General features: G+C 45.3%; 1 protein-coding gene across 4 annotated transcripts in view; it reads right to left on the minus strand.

Annotated features, from left to right (window-relative positions):
- The window catches only part of lmo3 (LIM domain only 3), a 42,128-nt gene extending 20,527 nt beyond the window's left edge, over positions 1 to 21,601 (minus strand). For 2 of the 4 annotated variants that reach the window (XR_004655503.1, XM_034863912.1), the window contains exons 1-2: positions 19,094 to 19,494; positions 16,506 to 16,719 (exon numbers count right to left, since the gene is read on the minus strand). Coding sequence is in view for 3 of the 4 variants with exons in the window: in XM_034863912.1 (XP_034719803.1) it covers positions 16,506 to 16,719; positions 19,094 to 19,118 (239 nt within the window). In the remaining variant the exon portion in view is untranslated. Of the gene's footprint in view, positions 1 to 16,505; positions 16,720 to 19,093; positions 19,495 to 19,629; positions 19,943 to 21,353 lie in introns of those variants that run through there. The other 2 variants (XM_034863914.1, XM_034863913.1) reach the window with 2 other exon arrangements.
- Positions 21,602 to 22,686: the final 1,085 nt, after the last annotated feature.

Consider the following 22,686-nt stretch of genomic DNA (forward strand, 5'->3'; position numbering starts at 1 on the left):
GCAAATTATTAAGGCTTGATTGAGAACATTAGCACATAGCAGTACGGACGGCGACATGACTGCCAATGAAGTGTAGCCAATGACCTATAAAGAGCCTTTTCTCTATGTCCACTGAAGTTTCTCAGCACTCTAGTAACGTCTGTGTGGTCCAGTTAGTTTTGCATAAAACATGGTTGCAATTCACAAAGCTACTTTTATATTCTAAGTATATTGCCAAGCCGGAACTTTGTTATTTTTACTTGGGTAAAGAACTTAAATCAGTACTTCTACTTTTACCAGAGTATTTATTAACTTCTACTTGAGTACGGGAAATGAGTACTTTTGCCATCTCTAGTAGCACTGCCATAGAGCAACCCTGAGCCGTTTGTGTTAGATCAGCTGGAGCATGACTAAGCATCATTACGAGCACTTGTCATGTCATGGAACAGGACCACTGGGCTTTGTGGAAATCAGGTTTAGAACAGATGCAGCCCTGCCATGAATTTTCCAAAGGTTACCTTGAGTCTGCTCACGTTGGGATCTGATCTCAATATGCAATGCACGACTTAACAAGGCTTCACAATTAGCACCATCTACCAGCCAAATGCTAGTAAAATATGCCAGTGGCTGGTAGATTGGCTTCACTCACCAGCCAAAAAAACAATATTAGTCTTTTGAGTGGCTGGTGAATGTTCAAATTCTACCAGCCACATTGGGCTGTTAATGTGGTCCCTGGACTTAACATATAATATTATTGTATCATATTAATGTAGATATGGTTCTATTATCTGTATTGATATTACATACAGTATATCCTGTATGTACTGTAATTAATAAGGAAATCACATTGAGATTGAGATGAAGATTTCCTTTACGTGTGAGACCTGAGAACAGAAATGAAAAAACGAAAAATGAAAAAATATGATTTAATATTAAAATTAAATTATTTCATGCAAATAAGTTAATGCAAAATGCAAAAAAAACAATTCCTTAAAAAGTGCATTTTACAATTACATTGATGCAATTGCAATTGCCACTGTTCATCATACCAACTGCTATGATTATTATGAATCATATTTCTACATATCTGTACATCTGTATCAGTGTCTCTGTGTCCAACCGGCAGCGTCAGATGCCCACTGCACCAAGAGCCTGGGTCTGTCCAAGGTTTTCTTTCTTTCTTGTGTTTCTGTAAATGATAGAGTTGGATCTAGACCGCCTCAATCTGTAAAGAGATAACTCCTGTTGCGATTTGAACTATAAATCATATATACATCTAACCCAATATCTGTGTACAAGACGTTTACTCAGCTTTCAACCAACTTCAATAAGGATCACGACAAAAGCAAACTCAATTACGTCAATACTGGCATGTTTGCAAATATATTTGCTATGTAACTGGTTGGCAGGATGCTTTCTGTGTCTGAGTGCAGTCCCAGCCGTTGATCGGAGGTGGCTGACAGTCCCCAGACTGACAGCTGCCTGCACCCCGCTCTGATTGCCTCTTTAGCATTTCACTGATTAAAATGGTATGGAAAGCCCTGTGCAGTCACTGCGGTGTCCTCCAGCCTCTCACTCCATGTACTCAGATACACAGGCGTGACTTTAGCAACACATTGATTCTTTTAGACCTCCAAAGCAAACTGTAGATTAGATGCCTTCTTAATAATGAGTCTTTGTATGGATTCAGCCTGACCGATTTTTTTGAAGTTTCGGGGTCTTGGCTTAGGCAACCATCCTGAGATGATGCCTTCAAACAGTTTGAGTTAACACCGTCCTCAGGTGTGTCTGTAGATAGCGCTGCATCAGCCAGCACAGAGTGATGCAGGGCTGCATGTGCCAAAGCTGTCAGGTAACTTAATGAAGATGTTAATTCCTGTTACGTTGTTTGTTAATGTGCTCTGGCCAAGGGCACAGCAGCGTGTAGCATTAGCATTCCTCTCTTTCTTTTGGCTTCCTCATGAATAACTCGTGGTGTTAAAATTGCCACATTTACATCTTATTTTACACAAGCGTAGCACAGTGGTTGCGCCTGGCTTCGGCTTGGTTACGCAAGCCGGCCCTTCCTTCCTCATTGTGCCGTGTGTTATCACAGAGATTCAGGTTCCACGCATCACAAAGCATCTCACTCCTCCAATCTGAGCACTGTGGTTATCATGAAGGAGAGCGCAGCATCAAACACATCATATTATATTCCCAAAGTGTTGCACTATGAAAACAACAGGAGCCTGAGAAGAGTTTTTCAGCGCTCTGCCACATGATGTTTGCACAAAAAGACGCTTCACAAAAGGATTCTATCATAGCATGTTCTCTCCGAGTCAGCCCAGAATACCCTGCCCAGCGCTGATCCTGCAGAGATGGGGGCGCCGTGCGCCTGGATCAGGGCAGGCTGGGTGAGGGGGGGGGGGGGTGGAGGGGGCGCACAATAGTGTGTATGGCAGTTCCGCTAGGCCGCCCACTAATTGAGAAGTCGCTCAGGGGTTCAGCGCGGGCCTCACAGCTCTGCCTATAGCATCCAAATAACGGCTGTAAGTGGGGCTGACACCAACCAATCAGCATGTTGAAATCCTGTTTTCCACAGTGCTGCCCCTCCCCTCCCCGCATACACCACTCACTGTTCTAACAGCTGCAGCCAGCCCAGTCTCCTCTCCTACTTGATCTCCATAAAGGCGTCGTTAAGCAGAGGGGGGGGTTGGGGGGGGTGAGCATGGCTTAAGCCCACCTCGTCTACACACCAACACACTAACTATAACAGTAACAGCTCTGGCTCAGCATACAGGTCTTTACTTTTTTTCTGAAATAAAACACAGCAGGCCTGAGAAGACAAGACAAACTCATCTTTTGGAGAAACGCAACCACGCTGCCGTGGCCAGTCACGTGACCGAGATCAGACTTGTTGGAGGGGTTTGAGGCAGTGTAAGAGTCTCGTACAGGAAACGGTAACATCACTGCTGCTTTCGCTGCCACATGAAAGATGTGAAACGCCAACTGCCCGCGAGTTTGGGGAACAGCTTGCTGCAAAAATAAAGCACTCGGTGGGTCTCGCTCCTGCCTTTTCGTTCTCTCTCTCCTGTGAAATGAAGCTGCCTTCAAGTGCGGCCAGAAATGTCAAAATCTATAACGGTTGGGAGAAAAATCTGCAATTATCCACAACACAGTGGACATGGCCTCAATGCTGCAAAGGGACATGCACTGTCTGTTCTGTCTCTGGACACATTCTAATCCACAACTAATGAAATACTAATCCACTAACTACTGAGGCTTCAGCCCACAGCCATCACTGGAACCCTGCAGCAGCCAGCCCTCGGCTGATCCCAGAGCAGGGGAGGCCTCAGCTCTATAGCTATAGCTGACTGGATCGTCACTGAGCTGCTAACACACACACACACACACACACACACACACACACACACACACACACACACACACACACACACACACACACACACACACACACACACACACACACACACACACACACACACACACACACACACACACACACACACACACACACACACACACACAGAGGTTAAAGGTCACACTAGATGGGGAGTGTTTCTCCTTCCTCTGCTCCAACCTCCTACTACTACTACCTCTTCTGCTCCATAATCCTGCCACATTAGTCAGGCATGGGCGCATTTGATCCCGCACGCCCCAACGCATCTGCTTTTGTAACATGGAGCAATTTAACATCAATAGTTGAAAACCAAAATGTGTGCAGCTCCACAGAGAGACTACACACTAAACCTTCCAGAAGGGAGGGGCATTTATTTAGCTTTTGGACCATGCAAGTGTGAGTGTATACAGGCTGGATGATTCCCAAACACAGAGCCCTGAAACCAAACGTGTCCTATGCCAAAGGCTGTGGGCTCTTATCATCCTCTCACATGCCTGCGGAAGAGAGGTGGCAGCCAAACCTGTGGCAGCACTGCAGCCAGCATGGGGCCACACGCGCTCCTCACATTCACACACACACACACACACACACACACACAGGTGTAGACATGACATGTCAGCCAATCACAGCTCAGAGTTCGGCAGGGTGGAACAGGATCAAACCCAGCCCTCTAATCTGTCCTCTTTTGTCATTCCTTAATCATTTGAAAAAAGATTGGTCAAAGAGTTTGAAAAGGTTATAATTACTATTATTATTCACTATTCTCTAGCCATTCAGTTCTGGTATTTTTGCACACACGTGTCACATTTACGCCCTCTCTAACTCTACTTTTATGTGTAATTGTTTAACTATCTGTGTATTTTTACACTCATGTGTAATGATCAAGCATTTTTCTGTTTGTTTCTATTACATTACATTACAAATCGTACGTCAAACTTCTTTTTTAATTTCTTCATTTTGCGGCGCTGACACCTGCACCAAAGAAATGATGAATTGTTGAATGCTTACTCTGCTTATATTGCCACGAAGTGAGGAAAAAAAATGTTTCTGGTTGTGGAGGTTAACTATGGGCACAGACAAAACAAAATCACTTCTCAACCATACTTAGTAGCGTACCAAACATTTTGCTTCTTGTCTATCAAAGAACTTCCCACATAGCAGATTAAAAACGGGTAATGCTTGAGACCCAAACCTCTCGTTAATCTGCAAAGCCTGCTGGATCATTGCCTGAGAGGAAAAGGAAGGAGGGCGAGTCATTAATATATGCATGGAAATGACCTGCGGCACTCCCCATAAAGAGGGGCCTGCAAAGGTCAAATAGCCTCCAAACTGCACTAGAGTTTAATTAAAAAGACAAAGAAGAGCATCATTTCAGAGAGGACGGGCCGATTACTGCTCGCTGAGGGAAGCTAGGCTAGAGCTCGTTCAGAAGGCCGTGTTCCCCTTCCCATAAGGCATAGCGCCATCTTCCCATCCCTTTGATCTCAATATAGAGCATTTATTAGGGCCATAAAGGTTAATCTGGAAGGAGAGAGGATATCAAATAGTCAGGATAAGGAGAGAAAATCCACACAAGCTACCAATGTGGAGGGGAGTTACATTCGGCCTGTGGTGGTAATGGAGTTACCAACATCCACTTCCACACTGGGAAAACTGAAATGAAAACCTTGAAAACAACCCAATGCTGACATATTGGCGCCCATGACCACAATGGACTACAGCGGGTTTCAGACAGTTAAAATGCGGGATTTGCTTGAATGGATTTAACGCGATATGAGTCAATATTCATTAGGAAGAGGTCTGCGTGGTCAGGGGGGTTCTTGACTGGGACGGCCACATGATTTACAATATTACAAAGCAGCAGCAGATGATGGATGTGTTCAATTGCACAAAGTAACTGACTCAATGAATTTTTCATTACCCTGGTTGATGTGTTTGGGACATTGAATTAGATAAGGCCAGAGCAGTGGCTGTGTACAGGCACTCAGTAGCACTCAGTACAACTAGGCTGTCCATGTGGACTGGTGGGCTAACCTACCCTATCAGGACTGAGACAATAATCATGCCAACACTGAATTAGCCTCATGTTAACACTCAGAAAAGAAGGGATATTGTTCTTGTGTCTCAGGGAAGAAAAGATGGGGGGCAACAGTCTGCATTAAGGATACAGACATCCTTTCTATTGGACTATCTCCTGATTGTTTAGACTTGGAAAAAGAGACACACCAAATTGTTGGAAAAACAAGAGAATGGGCAATTACTTGATGTCCTATGGTCCTGTTATAAGGTCCAGGAATTTTGGACTGGAATACATGATCTGAGACTGTAGGGAGCCAGGTTCCAGTCATGTCATGATGATTGGTTTTGGGAGAGGGGGCAGTCCTAAACGGAATGGATCAGCACATAAGATGCTGGGTCCAACCTCGTTTAATGACAGCCAGTCAGATTATTCTGACTGGCTGAATGAATGGAGGAACGATAGGGATCCTACAATCCAATAAATGGGTTCGTGAGAGGGCGAGAGTAGCAGCATTAGAAAAAATGTTACACAAGCGGTAAGTGTTTACACTAAAATTGGGGGTAATACCTAAGCTCATTGGAGGGCTCCCACTGGGGATAGACGTATGCAAAGTATGCAATGTCCCTTGTCTTACATTTTGTATTGGGTGTTGGTAATCGTTAAAAAAAAAGGATACTGACATCACTCAAGACAAGTGTGACTGGTCAGGAACCATGACTAGTCACATGATCAGACAGTTTGGAATCTGAGCAGCATTTCATGGAGATTATCTAAAGCACTGAGGAAGTCAAAGTGAAAGGGAGATCAGCTGTAATGTTGCCAAGCATCCCTCAGTACGCAGCAGAAGCAGAACGTTTGACTCACTTATGTTAACAACCTGTCTGGTTGTTTTGACTGCTCCTATTTCTTCTAGTAGGTTTCACTATTTCACTTGGCGAGGACAACGTTTACACAACAGTCATCAATGATAGAAATAATGGGAATAACCAAAATAAGCCTTGGTTTGAACTGGGATGTGTGTCATGTGTCCATGAATTGATGTCAATAATCATCTGATTTATGACATTATGTCTGTGACGTTGGACGGTTCCCCTTCGTCCATTAATACCTGACAGTGGACACCACGCCGGGCATCAAGCCTTACTTATATGACATTGTGTCATTCAAGTCTCCAAATTTCTTTTTTTTTACTCAAGTGAAAACATTTTTAATTCGTGTAGCTCTGTCTGTGCACTGACTTTGTATAATGTGCATACAGCATCACAGTAATGAGACAAAGAACATTTTGAGGTAGATTTGCCCTGACGTGTCGTCATCATTACTACACAGATACCTCCAAGGGAGAGGACGTAACCTGCTGGCAGCTCTGCCAAAGCTGTGTGATCAGAGCAAACCGAACTTTTCCAGGAAAACGTGGCTGTGAGGAATCAGCAATGACTGGCACAAAGGTGGCACACACACAGCCCACTCTAATGCCCAACCATTGGACCAAAGGCCACGCTCAGCCCGTGTGATGTCATCACCAGCTCAACTCTGCTCAGCCTCGGCATTAAGAGAACCCAAACCTATCACGGATAGTCACCCACAGACCCTGACAACTAATCCTCAGAACAATACAATAATATTTGTCTAATTAAATCAAGCTAATTGCCAGCAATATGCATATCTGATGTAATAGAGGCAGTGGTTTTTCCTGCATAGGGGAATTTTCAGCAGCCCCCAAAGAGGTTTTAGCCAGCACCATTTGAAAATCAGCAGCACCAAAATGCTAAGAATTAAGAATAAAACTGGCAATTTAAATCCTCACTAAGTTTGTTTAAGAGCAATTCACCAAACAACTGTTGAAAAAGCAGAGCAAGAACTTGAACATAAGAGCTAACCTCAGTTATCCCGGTGATTTACATAAATCAGATTTTTTTTTTTTTCTTAATCAGTTTTGTCAATCGGGCCACATTTACTCAAGTATAATGTACATTGTGTTTATCAAATTGCCGGAAGTGACAGGAAAATGCAAAGATTTTTGTCAAATAAGGTAGCACAGACTCCAGTATGGAGCAGATCAAATTCAAGCGGCGTCAGAATGATCGTAAAAATGAGTTCCCGAAAATTCAAACTGCATTATTACGAATATTTTGGCACATCTTTTGTGGCTTTGAACCAGTTTTTCACTTTCTAATTGATTAAAAAAGCACAGATGCAGATCACAGTCTTACCAAGTTATCTATTTTCCGAATTAATCCATGTCTTATTTTCCTCAATTTTACATTAAGCCTTCTTTGTCACTGTTTCTTAGTCATTTTATAATCCGACCGTCTACTAAAAGGGAAGTCATAAGACTAAACTTTCTTAGCTGCTTGTGTTATATGTTACAAGAGTCACTGTCATTTAATTTCACTATTTCAGGCAAAATCGTAAGAAATATGAAGGTGCACCATGCACAAAGATACCATTTTGTACACCAAAGGGTCATTCCATACACAGTGGTTCCTTCTCTGGTGTTTAATTCTCAGCACTGGAAGAGTTGACAAAATGAATAATCACTGTAAGAGCCTGAACCATCTGACGCTCCTCTCACTGACCGCATGCTCCCCAAAACAGACGGGACGTCGTAACGCAGCGATGTTCGGCCTTTGCGTTGAGGCACGTCAACGCGAAGCCATAGGTCTGGCTACGTGGTGAGAATCAGCCCATTCCATTCCTCAGCACAGGTCAGATCACATCATGACGTAGACCACGCAATCAACTTTGACCCCACCAAAACCCATTTTGTTTGGAAAGATGGACGGGTGAATTGTGCCTTACTGTCGAGGACGTTAAGCTAGATTTGAGATGCATGCAAACTGAGAGAAGCACCCCCCCCTCCCCCCACCGGCCACATGAATTCAACACTGCCATCAGAAGTTGAACGACAAAGCAGGGTGAAAAGAAAGAGACCTATTCATATTCTAATACCTTCAGCTCAGTGGTAAAGGTATTCTTAAAAGCGCCAGGTGGTGACACCTTAATTTTTCACGGCTGAAATATGTGGCTGCGCAGCTCCCTCCCGCGCATTATTCTTGCTTTAAGCAGCGAGTCTCCCCCGGGGAAGGGGGGGTGGGGGGTATTGTTTTACAACACACCCAGCTGCGGCCTACTTGCCTCGCCCGCGGTTCTTTTGAAGGAGTTGTCTAGGGTGACCCCTCTCTCTGGCAGTTATTAATAATAAAAACACGTGCCGGGGAATCGTTCACCTTGTAGAGCTGTGGCCGCCTTGCTGCTACGTCTGTGTCTGGCCTCATACAGAGGAGTCTCCAGGGGAGGGGGGAGAGAGGAGAAGAAAAGGGTGTGTGTATGTATGTGTGTGGGGAGGGGGTGAAAGCTATAGGAAGCCAAAGCCAGAAACACACAAAAGACATCAAACAAAGTTTCCCCTTTGTATGTAATTAGAATCAGGTAATCATCTAAAGTGATAGAGAGCCTGATTAGCAGCATCAAAGAAGGCTAAAAGTGTGTGTATGTGTGTGTGTGTGTGTGAGGGGGGCATTCTCTACCTATGAGTCCCATTAGCAGCTGAGCAGGAGAAGCTGAGTGTTCTATTGTACTAAGTAGCAGTGGAGACAGGATCCAATCTGGGGCCTCAATGAGCCGACACATTCCTGGCTAATTCTCCCCCTCAAGTGCTCAAGTGATTAAAAAAAAACAACAACTGAAGGCTGTGTCTGTTAGAGGCCTCAAAAAAGATTTTGTCTTAAGCGGAATCTTTGCACCAGAATGATCCTCTGCAAACCAGTTATAATACTTCACCTTATGTGCTTTTTGACGTGATAGTGAAGCCTGTCGGTCTGTCAGTCTGGGACTGGCGTGACTTTTAGATCTAAACTGCAGTTAACACAGCACTGGTCTGCTGCTGTCACGCCAAAGAAAAACTCAAATGTGGCCAGGCCCAAGGACAGAGTAAGTAATGATGGTGGCATTCACTGACACAGCGGGCACTGTAACCTTTTAGAGAGCCACATCCTTCAAAAAACAACCCTCCCCATGCTCCTTCAACTACAAAAATACCAAAACAATTACAGCACAGGTGCAGACATGGGAGAGACAGGCTGAAGACATTATAATCTATTGTTGGTTGGTCATCATTTGATGTCAATAACCGCTTACTTACTGTTTTTGACTTGCTTAAATCAAGGTGGTACATCAAGTCCAGTCCAGTCCAGTTTTCTTCTTGACATGTCCTTTACAAGTGCAGGCAACACCATGTCATGACCAAGCATCGTCTTTTAAACTGTCAGAGCTCCCACAGAGTCAACTTCAATCACATGTTAATGGTCTGAGTTTTAGACAGTTTGGACCTGGCCCCCATTCAACGGTCTCGGTCACGTTATTTACAGACACCTGGCCTATGTGGCCCTCAGTCTGCTGTTTACCTCTATTTATGAATCACACACATATTTCAACATTTCTACCAATCATATTCCAAAGTGCTAAGAGTATCTGATATGTGAAGGGACTTTTTTTGTAAACTCTGTAGAAACGTGTGGACATATTCATATCCATCAGATATGGTAATTTAAAAAATCTATATACAACTTGCAGCTATCAGCATGATGTTTACCAGTGACTCTGTCACCAGACAGCGAACTGATTACGTTCAATGACTTGACAATGTTTTTAATATCTGCACATAACCTCTACAGTCTGGCAATGGTACATTAACTCTTGCTACTCATTTCAAAACCAACACAACCTCATAACTAAATGGAACTGGTTAAGTTTACGCAACAAAAATAGATAGGTTTAGTAAAACATCAGGCACTAAAATGAGTCACGTAAAACTACTAATAAGGATGTCAGGTGACGCCACAAACCCCGGTCTCCTGAGCGGCGATGTTGGACTGGGGGGGGGGGGGGGGGGGGGGGGGGGGGGGGGGGGGGGGGGGGGGGGGGGGGGGGAGTACCGAGAACGCTCATGTGACGAAGGCCCAAACCCATGCTAGAATAAATCGCTGTGGATGGCCCAGTAGAGAATGTCTTCCTACAGGGTGCTGAAGTTTGTGCTACGCACCTGCTCCTGAGTCAAAGTCCTGACCCCCCCACCCCCACCCACCCCACCTGCCAACTTACGCAGAATTTGGCGCTGTTATAGTTCCTCACTCCGTTGTTTTCTCTCAAGTGGAAAAATATTGTGGGGCGTTATGAGCTGGTTGCGTAATCACACCGTCGTTTTCTGGGTGAGGACAGGCTGAATAAAAATGGGACACGCTGCCCATCTACCTACCCACTTCATAATCCTCCAATATGAACTGTATGTCCTCTGACTAAGAACAGGAAGCTGTGGTGTCAGGGACCAGCGGCCGCCTCACCGTGAAGCCCTTCACTCTTAATCGGGAGGAGAGCTGAACATCTGCGCTAGTCATTAGAGAAAGGGGAGCTGGCCTGGATCTTTCAGCCTGCAGACAATCGGGGGGGAGCTGATGACAAACTACAGCAGCGTCCTGCAGATCTCCCAGGAGCTTGGCTATCCTCCGCCCAGCGGGACGCTGTGCTCTGGCTACTCTAAGACCCCGGTTCTGCAGCTCTTTGTGGGGCTGTTTGCCATCCATCGCTGCCATAACAATGAGTCCAGTCTGATTTGGGTAGGTGTATAGTCACACTGAATGGCATTTCATTAGCACTCAGTCATTCAGTCTGACACTGATCACTCTTTGCTGCCATCTATATCCCTTTTGTGGAGGAGATTTTATTTTTCATAACCAATCAATACTGAGTGATGTGCCCCGCTGCTCTTACATCAGTAAAGCTACATTATCCATTGTACAGTTAGCAACATCCCGCTCCTCCTCTCGGGGTTGGCTCTCCACCAATCAGATTGGTCATTGAGTCAGACTGTCGGCATTGCCCGCCTTTCGACCAAGCATGCCAGGTTGGCCAAAACGAAGGCCGCTGGCCCCCCCAACGGAAGACGGCACCGAACACACTGACCAGACTCCAGTCACCAACCTTGCCAGACTGTCCCACAGCCGGATATTGTGTTAACGCCTTAAGTGCTTACACACGTGCGCACACACACAAACTCTGCACACACACACACACACACACACGGTCCTATGGTCTATGGTTTCGGGGGGGGGGGGGATGGAGCATTACAGTGGCTCTGCGTTAAACACTGCATTTGAATGTCAGAGCTGAGAAAACTATATTTTGCTACTTTGTGAGTAATTACACACTGACCAGTTTTTTATGAAAGGTGTGACACGTGTTCACAAAGATGAATGTATCTAAATGAGATTTCTAAAAAGAAAAGATGAGTTTCTCCTCTCTCCCTGCCGGTCCCTGGAGATAAAGCTTGACTCGATGTCACAGTCACGCCTGGCGCTGACATACAAACTGACAGCGCATCACAAGCCCGATGTGAGATGAAAGACGATACATTTTCATTTACATTCACATACATGGTTGTACAAGGCGGCAAAGTTGATTCTGAAGGAGGGAAAAAACATGTAAGTTATTACATGTTGGTTATCTCTCACTGATAGCTTTCCAAAACCTTAATAAATCCAGCCATGTTGACGGCTCTGTGAGTTTGCCTGCATTTACAATCTTAGTAAAACCACTGTAGAGGAAAATTGAAGTTGGATTAAAAAAATGAATGAATAGATAGATAAATAAATAAGTGTTCTCCTGGTGCTGTCTTTAAAATGGATGCCTGGAATTTACAGTTTTCCATTAACTGATGCCCAACAGCTTTTTCACGCCTGCAGCTGGCCTTGGAGCTGTGTGTGTGTGTGTGTACTGCAGTCTTCATTTTCTCTGCGTTTTCTAACTTAAATGTGTCAGCCTGTGTGCTCTCCTCCTTCCTCTGGTCCTTCAAACATTATCACTGTGTACTGTGGAAATCAGACATCAGCATAAACAGTGGTGTCGCCCTGTTACCAGTATCATCAATAGACGATTTGCTCTCAAAAGGGATCATTTGTTGATAAAACGTTCCTGCTGCATTTCTCCATATTCAGAGAGCAAAGCACAAATCAAGCTCTAGGAGATAATACCTGTAATTATGTATGTGCTGTCGCAGGTTTATGAAGGAATGGCTTGGTTACACAAACACACACACACACCTCTTTGTACATCCCATTTGATCACACTGGGACTGCCGAAACTAAGTTCTATCTCCCCGTATGTTTTTTCCGTCCGTTGTTTGTGCATGTGTTACAATAAAGGATTATTATTTCTATGCTTTTGGGATCACATGGCTCATGGTTGTAGACCCCTGAAGAATTATACTAACCCTGGTTATGTCCAGCCTAATAACATGCCGCCCTGCTAAGCAGAAAAGGTTTGACTTGGAGAAGGGGGTGGGGGTGTATAATGAAGGCCCAACTAATTTACTGTTAAAGCCAACGGAATATAATGGACTAAATGTGTAGTCATGCTTATTTTTTCCTCTCCTGTTGCTAACCTGTGCTGACAGATGAGATAAACACAAGTAGAAATAATAGATTTGATTTAGGGAGTGTTTCTGTGTCTGTGTGTGTGTGTGTGTGCGTGTGAAATTGTATTGCTTTGTGATGCTGCTGCCATTGATTGGCTCAGTGATGGAGCCTGGCATTCTTTGTTGCTCTGCAGATCAGACGTGGACGACTGCCGTTTCTATATTTGCCATTCATTAGCCGCCAGTGAGGAGATGTCAGAGCGCATCCACACGCGGGCCACTTTTGTGATAGTCAGCGTCAAATCAATTCAGTCACCTTGAACTTTGGAGATGAGAGAATAACATGTTGAAAATGGTCTTCCTGCAAGCCTGCTCACAAAAAAACTGCTCCTGAATGCATCAGTGTTGGAAAACAACGGATTCCTTCACCACATTTAGACTTTTTGTATAGAAGCCTTTGTGACACAGTGGCCACCAGGAAGACCAGTGAAAACTCAGTGGGCTGTAAGTCTGTCTCTCAATAAGCCCTTTGGGTCATACTAAAGACTGGTTGTTACACCTAGACACGGACGTTTTTAACAAACGCTACTCAAACAAGAGGAAATGGTGACTTTGTTGAGAGCTATACTATATTCAGTGGCGGATAATCCACATTTGGGGCAGCAGGACCGTGTTTGTGTGATTGAATCAAATTAAAATACAGTGTGTGTTTTTGTGGAAAATGAGTCACTAATCACAATCGGCAACACAACAATTATTACCCAGCATTCCACTAGGGCTGCACAATTAATCAAATTTTAATCGCGATCACAATTTTGACTTCCCACGATCAAATTTGCGTGATCGAGCGATTGTTTTTTAAAGCGTCATTTCATAGAAATCTTTTGTATAGCCAATCTACCGCTCTGTTAACCCGTCTGCTCATGTGCCACGGCGAAGAACACAGAAGAAGTTATTGAATGCAACTAACTTCAATTGGTAGAGTAACAGCGTGTGATACGGAGCTGCTGGACCTGGGCCAGAGATGTGACCCATGGCCAGAACATCATAGTTCATAAAAATGCAGCGCAGTGAAGATACAGACGTTTTCATACACACAACATGTGTCTCCGCCATTCGACCCGTGCTGGACCCGTTCATAATGAGTCAGCCGTCTCTCGGTGAGTAGCGTCCATCACACTCCGTCTCGCAGTTATAAACAGCCTATGTGTGACAATAAAATTTGATTTGGTTCAAATCAACAAATAATCGTGAGAATAATCGCGATCAAAATTTTTATCAAAATAATAGTGATTATCATTTTGGCCATAATCGTGAAGCCATACATTCTACAAAACCAGTGAACTGGAGTCACTCTGTACTCAAAAATCAGAAAGGCTTTCCCATTGTTTGCCCAGTTAGCTTTCATAATGCTAGCTCAGTCTCACTATAGCCCAGTTAGCTTTCTTAATGATTTCCCAGTCTCACTGTAGCATACTTAGCTTTCCTAATGTTAGCCTAGTCTCACTGTAGCCCAGTTAGCTGTCCTAATGTTAGACCAGTGTTACATTTACAACTTACATTTAATATGCACATGTATGCGCACAAAGACACCCACCCACACACAAAAGAGAGCAAGTTATCAAACCACCATGACCCAAGTTACCCTCTGAGCCACATGCACTGCTGCTTTACTCTCACTCATTTCAGTCATCTTTTACTATGTTCAAAGGTACGTAAAAAAGGAGATGGAAACACTTTACTAAATAAGAAGAAGAAGAAGAAAGAAGTGTCTCAAATGGTTTTCCAATATTTTACTATAACCCCTAACACTCTAACCCTTTTCACATTATATACAAATGTTCTTTAATTTATTTTCTAAAAACGAAATCAACTAAATCTGAATACTAATTTATATTGGAAATGATTTCACCTCTTCTCATGTCCTTGAAAAAAAAGGTTGTTTTAAAAAGGCACAATAATACATGTATTACTAAAGAGTTTGTTAAAATGCCCATATTATGAAAAAAAAAACCTCTTTCGGGTATATTGAGTGTTATTTTGTGTCTCTGGTGCTTCCATCCACATATAAACTTGGAAAAAAAACTGTCTGTGCTGTTCTGAGTGAGATCAGGTTTCCGAATGTCCTCTGTCTTCAGTCTACGGTTGAGGTCTTCAAAAGCTGCACGGCTTTCTACGTCACTAGTCGAGAAGAGGTGCTATCTCGTTCTCAGTGGCAACGCACTGCTACAAAACACACTAGTTTACCATAATCTCCAAAAGAACTACGTCCATGTCCCTGTCTGCGGGTATTCCACAAGTGGCCCTCATCTATAAGAAGTCTCCCAACTAATCCTGCCTTGGACTGACCAAAGTTGGAGAAAGAGTTATCTAGCTGATGCCATCTTACCTAGCTACTAAGCATGTGTGACTCCCAACAAAGATAGTGTAGAAGTGAGATGTCTCACTCTATAGCTAAAACAGAGACCTAAACACACAGGGTGAAAACCGGATCTGCAGCAATGTGCGATACATCAAAAAAAGGTGTTTCTAAAAATAAAACCATGGAAACCTAATCTGGTACAACCTCAAAATACAGTTATGAACCTGAAAATGAGCATAATAACGGCGCTTTAAAGATGCAGAAACTACATGTGTTGGTAGTGAGTCTTCCCTGTGATCACAGATTGGACCTTACCAACTCAACCCCTTATGTCCAGTAACGGAAACACACTGATAAACTACGATGCCAGACTCCCAACACACTGCACTGCAAATAAAAAAGATCTACAAGTCTGTCTCTGTGAATTAAAGACATGATTCAGTCTTTACCAGAATAAACAGGAGCGTGAACTCTATTCCAGCAAATAAATTCAATCCAGAAAAAAACAACTAAATATATGAATCAAATCAGTCAATAAGGTGCTGATGTTCCACTGCCTGGAAGGTTTACACTTCTACCAGTTCTCTCTGTCAGTCAGAGGATCACGGTGCAAAGAGACCCACTCTCAATACAGGAAACACATTATTATATTCATATTCATATTATTACTATTAATACAGGAGAATAAATAACCCTTAAACCTTTAACTGTCAGAAAGGTTAGTGACATGGCTGGGCTGGAGTGGACACGTGAGTACATTTTGCACTTCATCATTTGTCACCTGTGATATTTATTTATACATATACTTAATGATGCTGTTTTATTGCAGTTGCACTTCAAAAATAATTTAGCTGCCATATTTTAAAGTAAAAGAAAGATTTAAAGTTTAAGAAAAATCTCATTTCTACATACATAACGTACTTCCAGTCTGATCTGCTGGCCACTGAGCAGCTCCACTGGAGCGGTTGGGGTTAAGGGCCTTGCTCAAGGGCACCTCAGCAGTGGTAATGAGGGAAAAACAAGCTCCGCTTTTTCCTTTTTATTCCCACCCAGATTTTGTCCCGCCGGTCTGGGGACCTCCCGGTCCCAAGCTGGCTTCTTTAACCACTAGGCCAGACTGCCAACTAATTAAAGACTTGAGTGCCATACCATAATTTACAGGTCAAATATGCCATTTTACGAATAGCTGGGTCGTGACATATTGTGTGGCCTTAAAACGAGGTCCCAGGCCAAAAGCAAACGCCGTCCTGTGAATACCGATGCTCTGTGCTACCCTGTACACACTGGCACATTGAGCCATATCTGGCCGGGGTGGACACACGGTCTCTCTTACCGTAGGTAGTCTCTCCGGCACAGGATGAGGTTGGCTTTGGTGTAGAGCGTGGAGCCCACCTCGCCCAGCCGGCAGTCACAGCAGGCACACTTGAGGCAGTCCTCGTGCCAGTACTTATCCAGGGCCTTCAGCAGGTAGCGGTCCTTGATCTTCCGGTTGCAGCCGGCACAGCCTTTTGGCTTGGTGTCCGGCTGGACGGAGAGCATTTGTATACCTGGCCGAGACAGAGGGAGACAGAGAGAAGCTTTAAACACACTGACAGAGGAAGACAACTAAAGAAACACATAACAACAACATGTGTGCGTTATGTAGAATGTAAAATGATGAAAGATAAGGTGCTCCTCGATCTCTGAGCAGCAGCAGTGGTAAAAGTACAATTTTCAGGTATTTAAAACACGTGTCTTATAATACTAAAATGAAATAAGACATGTGGAAAAAAAGCATTCGTAATTATTTCTTCATATAATGTCATTGATTTTTTAACCTGCACTGATATACAGCAAATTAATAAGGTATCATATACTGGAGGCAATTTCAACACGTGTTTTTGTGTGTATAAAACACTGATTAAACTCTGTACCTGTGAGGTTCTAAGGGGAGACCTTAGAAAACATGTTTTAAAGAATCACTTTTTTCAGCTTTAAATGGCAGAAAAAAACAGACTAAGTGTACTTAAAATGAAGTAAAGCATACTAAAGGGTACTAAACATTAAGTGCACACTTATTTAAAAATGAGGTGTAAAAGTGGAATACTGTTGAAGTATTGTCCCACAATGCAATGCACAAAGAAAAAGGAGTTGGTAGTATGGATTGGACACACACACACACACACACACACACACACACACCACTTTTAATGGAAACTAGTTTGAGGAGCCCCACGCATTTCAGTGTTCCTCACAGAAACAGACATGCGGTGTTTTGTTATGTAACACCGCCATAAATTAATTTGATTATTTAAACAAGACGTAACAAAAAGCTGATGTAGCGGCAGAGAGGAATAGGCTGTTGTTGTGCCAGTACTGTAAAATAACAGCTGAAGATGCAGTGATGCAGCCCCACACACACTCACACAAAGCCACAGTTTCACATTTCTTCAGGACACTTTTTCACGGTGACCTCCTCTGTGTGTGAAGGGGCGTGGCTACAGGCAGTGGCCTGCATTGTTTGGCCTGAGCTGACTGGGGAGACCCTTTGTTGGTCCATTGGGGGGCGGAGGGGGTGGGGGCTTCACACTGGGCTGGAATTAGTATTCTCCTTCCATTCCCTAAAGAGAGGCACACCCCCACTCCCCTTTGTCCCCCATTCACTACACACACACACACACACACACACACACACACACACACACACACACACACACACACACACACACACACACACACACACACACAAATTCTTAGTTTCAGCTTTAGTCGTTTGAAAAACTGCTGTACAGTTCCTCTTCTCCATGTTAGTGGACACATGTCGCTGTAGATCTCACGCTGAAACATTTCAGGATGATGGAAGCATTGTCTGGGTACCGAAGTACACTGCAGGCTGGACTCTCTGCCTTGCTGGAAGCTAGCCAGTGGTTACAACTATCAACTTCACTAGGCTACAGCCTGGCTGCGTACACAAAGGTCAAAGGTTGAGCCATCCCGGTGCAGATCCAGCCATCTGCAGTCACGGTGTGTCAGAGCACACTGATGTAAACAGTGTGTATGCGCGTGCGCACACACACCTTGTCCAACCTGATGTGATGATGGTCCATCAAGTCTCACGTTTGCAAGTTGTGCTCCGTGTTGTGGTCTCATGCTGATAACTAGGGGCTACCTTTGGAAGTTAGGCAGGAGAACCCCTTTTGTCTAACTAGGACTGAGAGAAAACAGTCCGGAGCTGCATTACACGGAATTAGAGCATTTTAAATTCTCGCCTCACGCACATCCTGTAGCCCGCCTACAAACCAGTATGCATTTGACTGTAAACCATGTGCAAAGACAGTTAGAAACAGGTTGCGGTGTGAGGCTCTCGGCTTGGCCACCGGCGGGGCGCGCGCTGTGCCTGTACAACCTCGTTAACACTACAAAGTCCCCGCGACTCATTAGCAAACCAAAAGAAGGAAGAGGTTTTACTGTGCAATCAACCCGGGAGAAGGGGAGAAGCATGGCAGGAATGTGAGCGCTCCGAGGGGAAGTGCACAACAAAAGCTCCATGCTCCATAAAGGGAAAGAGAGCCAGCTGCCCGGGGTACGTGTGTATATGTGTGTGTGTGTACCCTGTCACTGTGGAGCTCGCGCTGCGGCCGCCAGCTGCGCGTCCTCGGCCGCATGTCTCCCCGTGAGCCGCCGCGGCTCGAGGCGGACGAACAACAGCCTGCTATTACACACGCTGACATTTCCCCCTATCACTTTAATTACTGTTGCCATGGCAGCGGAGTGCTGCTAAAGGCCAATAACGGATTTAACACACAGATCCAATCTGCCATGCAGCTACACGCACACCCTAGCAGCGGGCAACAGCTTTCCGTACAACGGGGCTAAACCAGCTCGGAGCCACGCTAACACTAAGCACACATGAAACGGGCCGTTCATAAAGTCAGCTCTTACCGAAACTTTTCTCCCTTTTCTGCATTTGTTGAAGCGCTGAAGCCGCCGAAGCACCACCATGCAACCCGGAGCCGCCTGGTCCGGAGAGCCGCCGTCTGCGGGAGGCTGGCAGCGGGCTTTGTTAGCCTACAGCGGGGATATCCGACACGGAGCCCGGGTAGGAAGGAGAGGCAGGGGGACGCTGCGGAGCGGCTCTGTTCCTGCCGTCGGCCAGAGCTCGGTTACTATAGTCAGGACGACAAAGAGATGCTTCTCCTCCGCCGCACACAGCCCGTCTGATCCGCCTGGCCACGGACACGAAGGCTCGCGCTCACTGCACGCTGCTTCCTAATCAGCGCTTTGACGTAGCAAGCAGCGGGCACCACCGGCCAACGGTACACACTCACACAGCTGGATTCACATCTCACACCTCACAGGCGGGCCTGCACCCAGCACATTGACATACATTTCAGCTTGGATGGAATGATGAAGAAGAACATTTATGATTATTGTTGGAACATGTAGGCTAAATAAATGTCTTGTCTCAGCTCTCTCACCTTTCTCAACAAGTGAAGCAGAAGTATGAAGTGCTAAGTCTTTGTCCCACTGGCCACTAAAAGTTCACCAAACTGGCATTGCGGTGATCTTCAGGGTGGACCGAACGAGCTCCACGTGGATCAGACTCAGCTACAGGTGTTGGGGCGTCCGCCGTGCAGCCTTTGGAGCGCGCAGAGAGCACGCGTAGAACGTGCGGAAAGCGTGCGGAGCCGGTGCAGCAGCGGGTAAAGTCACAGCCCGGTCCCTCACCGCTGAAACATTACACCGCCACGATAAGGTCATTCACTTATTAGGCTACCAGCCGCTCCATTATATGACTGAGCAAGCATCGCGTGCGCGCCCCCGGAACGCCCATTTCTTCCCAACGTACTTCAATTCTGGAGCCCGGGTGCGCGCGGACGCGCGGCGCTCATTCTATTCTAGAGCCAGAACCACAGGTAGCCCTAGGTCTGTGTCTTCAGGGACACATTAATGGGCGGGAAAACAGCCGCTTCTTCTGACACCTGACTGACATGTCCTTTACCAACCAGACTCATTTACCAAAGGTCCAGAGAGAGTTCAACATGTAGTTATGTGTTAGATTAAACCAGGCTACTCTTGGCTGAATGCCCCTCTAAAAGATTCTCTGTGGCCAGAAGAGGACAAAGACTGGCATCAACATTCAGCGTGGTGGTGGTGGTCATGTGGTGTGTTTTCATTGGGCTCAGTGGCAGACTAGTCTGAGAAAAGTAAATAAAGAGGAAGCATAGCTAATATGGACAATGAAATCAATCCTGATTCATCTCTTTTTGGCATTCATTCTCCATGTGCGTGCGTGCGCACACGCAGGTGACATATGTGGCAGCCTCTCTACACTCTGCTGTTCAACCCTTCCTTTGGCTAGTTATAACACCAGCCCCACATGTTAAGGCACCTCACGCCTCCACACGGGGCTCCAACACACAGCCTGACAGCTTTACGTGATTCCCTTAAATATTCTGTTGGGGGGGGGGTTGTGGGTGGAGGAGATGCGACTCAATAGTTGGCATGCGGCTCCAGCCTAAAATGCAGCGATAATGAGATGGGTCATAAAATGCTCTCTGCGCCATTATGAGTGATGAGAAGCATTAAAGCTGACAGCGTATTACCTGCCAGTAATTAGCTTTTGTCATGGATTGAATTATTTCAAGGCGGCCTATCTTGGTAATCATGCAATTTTCTGCAGCGTGTGTGTGTGTAGAGTGTGTGTGTAGAGTGTGTGTATATTGTGTGAGGCTGCCACCTCTCTCCCGGTGCCCTTCTGTTCTTCATCCTCCGTATGAATGGAAGATGGAGACAGAAGGCAGCGGTGAAGGATGGAGGACATGCCAATGGAAACACGTACCCCCATTATTTTATAGAGCTACCCATCACATGTGAGCACACGGACAGAGGAGACGCTTGTTCTGTCGGTGCCTGACCCCAGCCCCCCACACACACACACACACACACACACACACACACACACACACTCCCCCCCTCCCACCCTCCCCAACAACAAATCAAATGAGAGCACCAAACCCCGACAGCCCATCCTCAGCACCGGCGGCCGCTCCGTTGCAGCAGCAGCCGCTCTGATGAGTGGAGGGAATGGGTGCTGCATGCTTGTGTCTATGTCTTGTTGTTGCGGAGCTCGCACACTCTTCACGCGCAGGTTTTGCTTCGCGGAAAGCCAGAAACACACAGAGGACTGAACACTGCCTACCTTAAAGTACAGCCGGGGGTGCCCAGAACCTCTCCTCAGGGTCGCAGCAGCGCCGTCTATCTTCCCTGCGCTCTTGACTGAAGGCACAAGGCAACTTTCTCACAGCAACTCCAGATTGTGTAAAAGAAAACTTGGTAACAGGAGTTGGTTCTCTGCCCAGGTTGCTGGGATGTCAAATCACACTGAACCTAAAACTCTGCTTCCCCCCACGGCTTTGCGCGTCCAGGCTCCCTGTCAGTCTGTCTGTCAGTCTGTGTGTCTGTCTATATGTCTGTCTGTGTGTCTCTCTGGTTCTCTGGCAGGAAAAAGCGGCGCAGAGTGGAGCCTCCTCTCTATTTAAGCCCCTCCACCAGGTCCCCAGTCAGCAGCACACTCCAGCTCATCCAAGAAGCTGACAAGCACCGTTAGGGAAGGCAGCGCATGTTGCTCTAATGGACCTCATTAAGCTCTACTTACAGATGTTCTCTTAACATAATTGATCTGCAGCGAGTTGAGAGGACGGCAACCTATTCCCCAGCCCCCAATTATGGCCCGGTAATTAGATCCCCAACCTCCAGTTCTCCACATTCACCCTTCTAACATTCCGAAATATCAAAGTATCTCTTTCTCTCAAAGCGACCGCCCCCCCACCACCTTACCCCCATGTCTCCTCCCCCTCCCACCCACAAGACACTATTGACAGTCAGATCTGCTAACCTTTGTAGTGGAGCCAGACTTAGCAGTGCACTCACTCCAATTGACAGAGCTCACTCACTCTTCTATTCCTCCTCCTTCCTCTCTCCTTGCCTTTTTTACCCGTTGGAAGACACAGAGAGAGAGAGAGAGAGAGAGAGAGAAAGAGAGTGAGATGGAGAAACAAAGAGATGAAGGGGGAAAGAAGTAAGTTCGTGCTTACCATAAATGGTTGTAATGATAATATCTATTATATCTATCAGGGGAGAATCTTTCTTTCCATAGTGTTTTTTTTCAAATCTTAAATAATTCCTTTGAACAGAGAGAGAGAGAGAGAGAGAGAGAGAGAGAGAGAGAGGAGTGGTAGTGCAGCTTTTATAATGCCAATCAGTGCCACTCCTATCACCCATCTAATTAGCCAGAGTGCTAAAACAGAAAGGACTGGGGAACTGGTAATGTCATGCTTTTGCATGTTCAAAAGACAACAATTTTCACTCTGACGTATAAAAACAATTTGGGACGGAGTGTAATCAAGTGTCTTCTGAGAAACCAGTGTTGGATAAAATGTTCCCAAATGTTTAGGTTGTCACACTTGTTTTCAGATCATTTTTCTGTCTCGATGCATGACCCAAATTGAAATGTTCTTGTGTGTGTGTGTGTG

This window comes from Etheostoma cragini, chromosome 23 (assembly GCF_013103735.1).
Source record: "Etheostoma cragini isolate CJK2018 chromosome 23, CSU_Ecrag_1.0, whole genome shotgun sequence".
Taxonomy (NCBI): Eukaryota; Metazoa; Chordata; class Actinopteri; order Perciformes; family Percidae; genus Etheostoma; species Etheostoma cragini.